This window comes from Cherax quadricarinatus, chromosome 17 (genome assembly GCF_038502225.1).
Source record: "Cherax quadricarinatus isolate ZL_2023a chromosome 17, ASM3850222v1, whole genome shotgun sequence".
Lineage (NCBI taxonomy): Eukaryota > Metazoa > Arthropoda > Malacostraca > Decapoda > Parastacidae > Cherax > Cherax quadricarinatus.
The window spans coordinates 1351051-1362247 of record NC_091308.1 but is presented as its reverse complement, the minus strand read 5'-3'; the positions used below and the strand labels follow the sequence as shown (position 1 = coordinate 1362247).

Sequence of the window (11197 nt, the reverse complement as noted above, 5' to 3'; positions counted from 1 at the left end):
TGAGCCATAAACGATCTCTGTATTTGTTCCAGCTCCGATATTTCTCTTGCTTTGAACGGGGCTGTCAGCACTGAGCAATATTCTAAGTGAGGGAACACTAGCGATTTGAAGAGTGTCACCATCGGCATTATTTCCCTTGTTTTGAAAGTTCTCAATACCCACCCCATCATCTTCCTGGCTGTCGTGATCTTTGTCTTGTTATGGTCTTTAAGAGAAAGGTCCACTGACATAATTATTCCTAGGTCTTTTATATGTTCCTTACAAAGGGAGGGGATGCTTATCCAATATCACCTCTAATCTTTTCTTATCAGCTGCACCCTCCCCCACCCTCGTGTATGCTCATTCAAACGTCAGCTCTTATCAGATGTTATCTCATCTTATCATGTCATTGTCAGGGGTGGACTTTGTTTTTCATGCTTCAAGGAAACTTATTATTACCTATTATTATTATTACATATTCTTCTTCTCATCCTCCTCCTCCTCATTAATATTATATACTTCCACATATCCAAAACATTGCTGGGACCTATAAATACTTTGTATGTATTCCAAGACAATAGTAAATGACCAAGGCAGGTGTAAATGTCTACCTGTCAATGTGTTTGTGACAATTTGAGTACAATTTCAGTATCTAATACTAATGTCAGAACAAAGATTGGTTATGAAATGACAAGAACTACTATAAATTGTAATTATCAGAACATAAAAATTATATAAAATAATATGAAAAATAGAAAAATAGGTATATCGGCAACACTTCTGCAAGCGGCAGGACTCCATGTTGCTGTTACATGAGCATCCAGTGCCAACTTCTCTGCCTCATATCTCTGTAAGTACTGACCCTAATTTTTTTTTTATTCTAAAACACTTAAAAAAATGTGCTCTTTTTTCTATGAAAAAAATGATTTTTTTTTTTTTTTAAATATTCAGGGCACTGCGTGAGTGAACTTATATATACATTTGGACCATTTAAGGGTTAAAAATGTAATGTTCGAGTGTTCAGCAGAAGTTTGTGGTTACTGGAAAGTGGGTGCGGGAGGGAAGAAGAGCGATTGGTGGAATGATGTAGAGAGAGTAGTAAGGGAGAAAAAGTTAGCATATGAGAGGTTTTTACAAAATAGAAGTGATATGGAGAGAAAAAGGTTAAGAGAGTGGTGAAGCAATGTAAAAAGAGAGCAAATGAGAGAGTGGGTGAGATGTTAACAAATTTTTTTGAAAATTAAGAAAAGTTTTGGAGCAAGATTAACTTGAGGAAGTCTAGGGAACAAATGGATGTGTCAGTTAAAAATAGGAGAGGAGAGTTAGAGGTATCAGGAAGATGGAGGGAATATTTTGAGGAATTGTTAAATGTTCTTGAAGATAGGGAAGCTGTGATTTTGTGTATAGGGCAAAGGGGAATAACATCTTGTAGGAGTGAGGAAGGGCCAGTTGTGAGTGTGGGGGGAAGTTCATGAGGCAGTGGGTAGAAGGAAAGGGGGTAAGGCAGCTGTGATTGATGGGATAAAGATAGAAATGTTAAAAGCAGGTGGGGATTAGTTTTGGAGTGGTTGGTGCTATTATTTAATAAATGTATGGAAGAGGGTAAGGTACCTAGGGATTGGCAATGAGCATGCATAGTCCCTTTGTATAAAGGCAAAGGGGATAAAAGAGAGTGTAAAAATTATAGGGGAATAATTCTGTTGAGTATACCTGGTAAAGTGTATGGTAGAGTTGTTATTGAAAGAATTAAGAATAAGATGTTGAGTAGGATAGCAGATGAACAAGGAGGCTTTAGGAAAGTAGGGGGTGTGTAGACCAACTGTTTACAGTTAAACATATAGGTGAAGTATTTAGATAAGGGTCAAGTGGTTTTTGTGGCATTTATGGATTTGGAAAAGGCGTATGACAGGGTGGATAGGGGGGCAATGTGGCAGATGTATGGTGTAGGAGGTAGGTTACTGAAAGCAGTGGAGTTTTTACGAGGATAGTGAGGCTCAGGTTAAGAGTATGTAGGAAAGAGAGATTATTTCCCAGTAAAAGTAGGCCTTAGACAAGGATGTGTGATGTCACCGTGGTTGTTCAATATATTTATAGATGGGGTTGGAAGAGAAGTGAATGCGGGGGTCTTGGCAAGAGGCGTGGAGTTAAAAGATAAAGAATCAAACACAAAGTGGGAGTTGTTACAGTTGCTTTTTGCTGATGACTGTGCTTTTGGGAGATTCTGAAGAAAAGTTGCAGAGATTGGTGGATGAATTTGGTAGGGTATGTAAATTACAAGTGAATATAGGAAAGAGCAAGGTTATGAGGATAAGATTAGGCGATGAAAGATTGGATATCAGATTGGAGGGAGAGATTATGGAGGTGAATGTATTCAGATATTTGGGAGTGGACGTGTCAGCAGATGGGTCTATGAAAGATGAGGTGAATCATAGAATTGATGAGGGGAAAAGGGTGAGCAGTGCAATTAGGACTCTGTGGAGACAAAGAACTTTGTCCTTGGAAGCAAAGAGAGGGATGTATGAGAGTATAGTTTTACCAATGCTCTTATATGGGTGTGAAGCATGGGTGATTAATGTTGCAGCAAGGAGAAGGCTGGAGGCAGTGGAGATGTCATGTCTGAGAGCAATGTGTGGTGTGAATATAATGCAGAGAATTTGTAGTTTGGAGGAGGTGTGGGATTGCCAAAACCGTTGTCCAGAGGGCTGAGGAAGGGTTGTTGAGGTGGTTCGGACATGTAGAGAGAATGGAACAAAACAGAATGACTTGGAGTGTATAAATCTGTAGTGGAGGGAAGGTGGGGTAGGGACTGGCCTGGGAAAGGTTGGAGGGAGGGGGTAAAGGAGGTTTTGTGTGCGAGGGGCTTGGACTTCCAGCAAGCATGTGTGAGCATATTTGGTAAGAGTGAATGGAGACAAATGGTTTTTAATATTTGATGTGCTGTTGGAGTGTGAACAAAGTAACTTTTACGAAGGGATTCTGGAAAACCGGCAAGCTGGACTCGAGTCCTGGAGATGGGAAGTACAGTGTCTGCACCCTGGAGGAGTGTTAATGTTGTAGTTTTATAAACTGTAAAGCACCCCTCTGGCAAGACAGTGATGGAGTGAATGATGAAAGTTTTTCTTTTTAATGCCACCCTGCTTTGGTGGGAATTGGCAGATCTGTTAATAATATATTTTTTTCCCAAAAGATAGTGCCCATGTGTTAGTGCATTATTTACCTACTCTATACAGGTTCAGTGCTGTATAGCCCTTGTGGCTTAGCGCTTCTTTTTGATTATAATAATAATAATAATATACAGGTTCAGTGCTTCTTTTTGATTACAATAACATGCATATGTAAAGATTTAAATGATACAAACTGAAATGCATGTGTGATAATTATTAAATCTTTTATTATACTTGGGTCAAGGAATACATTGTTATGTACAAGGAGTCACCAACTGGTATATCATTATTTACAAGCTAAACAATGGATGAATAATTCATAAAAAAGTTACAATGAGGCACAAAATACAAGAAGTAATTGTGTTAAACAATGAGGATGAACACAGCTCTTAACCACAGTGATGAACTACAGGATGAACCTCATGACTCCCTCAAGTATTAAGAAAGGGAAGTACATTAAACATTTGCAATGCAAAACCATTATTATACTCTTCAGCCCTTTATATTTTCTTGCTGCACTGTCATTATCTTTTGCTCACTGTCATGCATCTCTTCACATTAGGGGATGAAAGTTACTCAAATTCTTGACAGTGAATTAATCTCTAAACCTTGCTACCAAATCCTAATACATGTATTTTGAGCAAGAGGTAAACCCCTTTTTTTTTTTTTTTTTTTTTTTTTGGACAGTTTCATTATTAAGTACTCCTGTAGGCATCAAGCATGAAATCCTCTTATGAAATAGTCCATTAAAACTTTCTGACCTTGTGGTAAAAATGAAGGTAAGGCCCAGACTTAATTATAAAGTTTTGCACTATTTGAATCCCTCACCTTAAAAAATAGCATTCATTTCAAATATCACTAAAAAATTGGCTGAACCAGGGCTCCATTTGTACAGCAGTGTATAAGCATCATCCAGGAGGAGAAAAAATAAATAAAAAAGACAACCTTACACAAGTTTCTAACAAAAGCACTGGTACAATGCTCACCTTCACCCCCCCCTGGTGTTAGTGTCCATTTCACTTGCTGCAAAATCTGTTTTACACCCATCATCATGGATACATTTCTGGAAACAGCCTTATTGAATAGCCCCTCTTGGAATGAGGGCAAACATGACTTGAAACTATGACAAAGCCCTAGTCAGCAAGCCAAGACTGTATGGTTTGTATTTATTGTTGCCAATGTAGCAGCCACTGCTATAGCAAATAATCTTTGCCTACACCTTATTCTTTGTCAAATAAAAAAAAGTAGAATAAAATTATTGAAAGTGTAGTCTTCTGAAGAAATTGACAATACTAAAATTTATCACTAACACTTCTTTTATGACCATGAATGATAATATTTTAGCATAGGTTAAGGGCGCTTGCATAATGAAAAAATCTTCATCAGTATATAAACACTCAACCAATTTAATCAACACATTCACTTATCACTCGCTAGACAATTTTTTCCCCAGTCACTGAGCAAGCACTAGCAGAACTGACAACAGTACCTTCAAAAGCACTAAACCAGAGTCAGTACAGATACACTTAGTCCTGGTAGTACAATGGTAGAATATACGGTGCATGTAAATAAGAATGTGGGGGGTCACAACACTTACTCTGAAGACTTTGTCCACAAGGGACAATCAATTCATAAATTTATAGTCCCTGGTGGATAAAAGCTCTTCATAATAAAATACTATAACCCACACATTGTCTTATTTACACACTTAGTCCTGTTGTAAAGTATAATTTTTAAGCAATATAGCAGTGTTGCCATTTTTTCTCAAAAGCACTGCAGCATTTGCTGTTGCAGATTATGAAATAGAACTGGTGCTAGGCTAACGGGTTGGCTACCTAAAAGAGTGCCAGCTTATCACATTTCATTTAAATATAATATGCTGCTAGAAATGGCTACTGCTTAACCTGACAACTGAAATTTCGTCTTTTATTGCATTCTATGTGGAAGAGATCATGAATGCAAACCTGACTGGAAAAAAAGGCATATATTACCTGATGTGCTATTCAAACTGCAACTATCACAATTTACTTTGATATGAAAATGTATCATTTATGAGAGTAATCACTGAGGCCTAATTGTAGCTTTTGTTTAATATTTTAACTGTAAAACTGTTCACCCAATTGACATTTTCTTGCTTTTCTCAGTGTTAAATAATACATTTATTATTCATAGTCATACCACTCTTTATGCTTAAATGTGTATTTTTAACCTGTAATAGGAATAACCTCTGGTGGTGGGACAGGTGCACCACCATCAGAACTCTCGATACAGAAACGGGCCTCATCTTCACTGTCTGCTGGGAATGACTTCGAAGAACTCTCATTTCCTTGTCCACTGCTGGTACTACAGGTTTGACTTAGACGGTCGTCACTACTCCACTTTCCACCAATGCTTTCGTCACTCTCTGTCACATGGACGCCATTGACATTCAGAGTTGAAGCAGTGGGTGGATCTTTGTTGCTCTCTGAATGAGAACACTCTGTTGAATATTTTGCCGACAAGTCTACTGCCTGAGTTAAAACTACCTCCATCTGACTCACATTTGCTGATCGCAAACTGTTAGGCTCAACATCATCTGCAAAAGAACCCAAGCAGATAATTAATGACATACTCTACAACAAACTGTATATATAGTGCTATTCGTCAGCTTCATGCCATTAAATGGGAGTAAATATTTTAAGTCCCACCTAAAGTACTTAATGCAACTTTCTGCACATTCATAAAATGCATTTCTGTCTTTTATTTCTCACTTCATTAGGAGAAAAATATGTACATGCACTTTTTTTAATTACAGAAATCTGCCAAGGCAGGGTGACCAAAACACACTCGCCAACATTCATTCAATTGCCATCTCTCCAAAAATATGTTGACAATCAGATTACACCAATTTCAACAACCTGCTTTTCCTTCAGAGCATAGGTATTACCCTTCCCACCTCCAGGACTCAAGTCCAGCTAACTGGTTTTTCCTGAATCCCTTCATATAGGTTACCCTGCACAGCCTTTAAAACCAAGTCTGTCTGTCTCTCTCCCTTTACTTTCATCTAATATTGTCACACAAGCCTGATGGAAGCTTAAGCTCCTAAAAGTCTAAGCCTCTTGTACCCCTCCTACAACAGATTTATATACCTCTTTGTCAACTTCTCCTTGTCCAACCCCTCCTAGGGGGCTCTTAATTTCTACACTCCAAATTCTCTGCATTATATTCACACAACAGTGCTCCAACACAATGGCTCCACTGCCACTAGCTTCCTTTTTGCTGCAGCACACCTATTTGAAAGTGTTGGCACCACTATACTCTGGTACATTCCCTTCTTTTCCCTCAGACAAAATATCTGTAGAAAAAAAAACATTAATGCACCACCCACTTTTTACCCCACTTATCTATACAGTAGGGCCCCACTTATAAAGCAGGTTAGGTTCCAGGCTATTGCCGGAAAGCAGAACGCCATTTTTTCCATTTATAAATGCATACAAATGCCAGACAAGAAGTTTACACTAAATTATATTAACGTTTTGACTGTTTTCGACGTATAAATACGTCTTACGAGCCAACGTTTCTGACGTACATATACTCAATAATTCTAGCGGCTTCAAATCAAGCGGGAGAAAGCTGGTAGGCCCACATGTGAGAGAATGAGTGTGTGGTCAGTGTGCACCACATAAAAAAAAATCCTGCAGCACACATTGCGTAATAAAAAAAAAATTTTTTTTTTTGGAATAAAACGCCGACTTTGAGGTGTATTTTTGTATAGTATTTATTGTTGTATTGGCGTTTTCATGGTCTTAGGTGATAAAATGGAAAACATATTACAGAAATAGAGATGATTTTTATTACTTTGACGATGAAAACGACCTTGAAACTGAGCTCAAAGTAGCGGAAATGTTCGATTTTTACCAATGTTCAGGAGTAAATAAATCACACCACACGTCCAATACACATCAACTGGGAAGTCTAATATTCTTTCACTAGTGCACTGATATTATTTATACCATTTTTACAATAATGCAGTAGTCTGCATAACAGTAAATTTTGTATTTTTTTGTATGAATAAAAAATCAAAATAGAAAGCAATAATAATATAAGAGGGGCCTAGAGATGTGACTAATGAACAGAGCATATGTTATTTTAGTGCCACGAATGTCTACCTTGTTCATTCTGGACCCTATTTTGAAATTGGCATCTTTTTTAGTTTGCGTGAAATTGGCCAAATTGCCAATTTCTGACCACCATATTGGGTAGTCCAAATTAGTAAATGGGAGGTTTCTTGTACTCAGCTGATAGATAAAATGGAGTTCTAAAGAAATAGCTATGAGTTTGGTCAACTGGAACAATAGAATTGGCTGAAAATAGGGCTCAAAGTCGGCGAAATCGCCGATATGCATATGTCGCCGAGACCGCTAACTTCGCGGGAGCATAATTCCACGAGTTTTCGACCAAATTTTGAACTTTTGGTGTCATTACCATCGGGAAAAGATTCTCTTATCATTTCATAAGAAAAAATAATTTTTTTTTTTTCAAAAATTGAGCGACATAGAATGACAGTTTCAGAAAGGGGCCTGAAACAGTCAGAGTTAATTAATGTAGGATAAGAGGTGAGTAGTAGTTATTTGTAGGAAGTCAATGTAGGTAGCCTGGGCTACATAGCTGTACGATATTTAATGCAGCCCAGAGCCATATTATCATCAACATACCTTGTTCACTGAATTTAATAATTTCTAACAACTACCTTTAGATGCCATCATAAACAAAGGAAGAAGTAATGACTAATTCATGCCGAGAATTGTAAACACAAGTGGAGTGGGGGAGTGACTAGGCCAAACACATTCATACACATTTTTTTTGGTGGACCAGAGAAAACAATGCTCTCCGTCCACCCGCCATATAAACATAACATGTTTATATGCTATGTAATGTGTTTCTTATATACTTTTGAAGAAAATATCATGGATGAATCAATGAAAACGTCCATATTGACTCACAAAATCGTAATGACACGATTGCAAACAAACGCGATGGTCTGGAGTTTTGAGATTCTCTGATAGCGGGTTCTATTCCTGCCCGTGGTATGGTCCATACTGATGTAAAATAAGACATTTAATATGCCCAAGAGTGATTATTATTATGTAATATTACTATAGCGTTAATACTAGAGGGGCACTCTTAGTGATTTTAATGTGTAACTGCATGCCAGCACTGTGTAAATACGTATATGTAGGTACATATACAAAGCATTATTATCAGAACACTCGCAAAACATACAATAACTTTAAAACACTTGAAATTTTGGAAAGTTTCCAGACATAATAGATATATGTGCTCACAGAGACTAAAAAAAATGGGTGGCGCATGCCGTATTTGAAAGACCGCTCGCCGTATAGAAAGTTTTGGTCATAATTTGAAATCACCGTATTAGCAAAATGCCATAAGGTGAAACCCCATAAAGCGGGGCCCTACTGTACTATGGTTTGCCTCAACTTTTATAGTGCCATCTGATATAACCACTCCCAAATATCTGTGTGTAAATTCACCCCCTACTTATATTTCAATACTTTTGCTAGCTGTCTCACCTTTAACCCTTTCAGGGTCCATGCTGTAGTTCTACAGCTTTTAGTCGAGGGTCCAAACTGTAGATATGCGCGATGAGCTCAGCTCACTCTGATAAGCTGTGAGCGGTAAATTTGGGCCTAGATATGAGAGAATACATCTATGCGGTATGTGTGTACTACATAAAACAAATCCTGCAGCACACAGTGCATAACGAGAGAAAAAAAAAAACGAGATTAATTTTCAATTAAAACAGTGACTTTGCAGTGTTTTTTCGTATGTTTTTTTTATAATTGTATTTGCAATTTCTTGGTTTCATTTGATAGGATGGAAGATATATTACAGAAATAGAGATGATTTTGATTGGCTTTAGTAATGGAAATTGCTTGAAACTGAGCTCAAAGTAGCGGAAATGTTAAATTTTTGCCGATGTTCAAGAGTAAACAAATGACCTTACACGTCTAATACACACCAGCTGGTGGGTCTAATATACGTTCACAAATGTGGTGATATTATTTATACAAAATTGCATAACAGTAAATCTACTTTTTTATTTGAATAAAAATTCATTGTGAATAAAAATTCAAAATGGAATTCATTTGTAAAGCCTGAAAACAACTATTGAACAGAGGAAATGCTAATTTAGTGCCAGGAATACCTGCATTGTTTATTCTGGACCCTATTTTGAAATTGGAATATTTTGAATTTTGCGTTACATTGGCCAAATTACCAATTTCTGATCGCTTTATTTTGTAGTTGAAACAGTTGATTTGGCGACTTCTTGTGCTCAGTTGATAGAATAGAAGTAATACTAGTGAAATAGCTAAGAATTTGGTAGACTGGAATAATGTAATTGGCCTAAAATGGGAGTCAAGAGTTCGGCAAAATCGCCAATGCGTAAATATTGCCGACACAAAATTCATGAGATAATTTCATCAATTTTCCATCAAATTTCGTAGTTTTTGTTTTATTACCTTCAGAAAAAGATTCTCTACTATTTCATAAGAAAAAAATAATTTTTTTTTTTTTAAATTCTTGGACCCTGAAAGAGTTAAGTTGTAAATTTAAAGTTTTTAGTGGCTGTGACCACTAGAAACTTTAAATGTACAACTTCCTGATCCAATTCCATCTACTGGCAAACTGTGTAAAGTAGTACGTTTTTTTTTTTTTTTTCTAAATTTGAAGCTGATGCCTCAAGCTCATATTGCCTGCTAAGTTCTGTTTTTACCCTTTCAGGGAGAATAAAGATATGAAAAAAACATTTTACATTAACCCTTTCAGGGTCCAGAGGTCAAATTTCAAAGTGTGCACCAGGGTCCAAGAATTTTCAAAAAATAATTTTGTTATTTTTTCTTATGAAATGGTAGAGAATCTTTTTCTGAAGGTAATAAAACAAAGTGCGAAATTTGATGGAAAACTGACAAAATTATGCTCTCGTGAATTTTGATGTGTCAGCGATATTTACGAATCGGCTATTTTGCCAACTTTGACTTCCATTTTAGGCCAATTACATTATTCCAGTCGACCAAATTCTTAGCTATTTCACTAGTATTACTTTTATTCTATCAAATGAGCACAAGAAATCACCAACTCAACTGTTTTAACTACAAAATAAAGTGATTGGAAATTGGTAATTTGGCCAGCTTAGTGCAAAGTTTAAAATATTCCAATTTCAAAACAGGGTCCAGAATAAACAATGCAGGCATTCCTGGCACTAAACTAACATTTCCTCTGTTCATCTGTTACATTTTCAGGCTTTACAAATGAATTCCATTTTGATTTTTAATTCGCATAATGAATTTTTATTCAAACCAAAAAATAGAAGATTCACTGTCATGCAATGTTGTAATAATTGTATAAATAATATCATCCCACTTGTGAACATATACACCTACCATCCGACTTACGACCGGTCGTAAGTCGAAATGGACATGTCGAACTTTACTACTGAATATCAGCATAACATTTTTGTAATGACTATTTTATTGTTTTATTTTGGTATTTCATGTTTTACTTTACTTTTTATGCTGTTAGTACTGTATTTTATACTGTAAGATTTAGGATAAACACTGTGTACAACACAAACACTTGTTTATTTCCCAGAAATTTGGCATAAAAAACACGGTCGTAAGTCGAGTCGTCGTATGTCAAGCAGGTCGTAAGTCAGATGGTAGGTGTATTAGACCCACCAGCTGCCGTGTATTAGACATGTGAGGTCATTTGTTCACTCTTGAACATCGGCAAAAATTTAACAGTTCTGCTACTTTGAGCTCAGTTTCAAGCCATTTTCATTATTAAAGCCAATCAAAATCATCTCTATTTCTGTAATATATCTTCCATTCTATAAAAGGAGACCAAGAAATTGCAAATACAACTATAAAAAACATACGAAAAAACACTGCAAAGTTGCTGTTTTAATCGAAAATTACGGTCTCAATTTTTTCTCTCATTATGCACTGAGTGCTACAGGATTTGTTTTATGTGGTGCACACATACCACATATATGT

The 11197-nt window shown here is 36.5% G+C and overlaps 1 protein-coding gene across 8 annotated transcripts in view; it reads right to left on the bottom strand.

The window, feature by feature from the left end:
- Positions 1–3350: 3350 nt before the first annotated feature.
- Positions 3351–11197, bottom strand: part of SNF4Agamma (SNF4/AMP-activated protein kinase gamma subunit) — a 998728-nt gene continuing 990881 nt past the window's right edge. For 7 of the 8 annotated variants that reach the window (XM_070085706.1, XM_053773263.2, XM_053773260.2 and 4 more), the window contains one exon: positions 3351–5718. In XM_070085706.1, coding sequence (XP_069941807.1) covers positions 5348–5718 — 371 coding nt within the window. In that variant the 3' untranslated portion in view covers positions 3351–5347. The remainder of the gene's footprint in view (positions 5719–11197) is intronic. The other variant, XM_053773265.2, reaches the window with a different exon arrangement.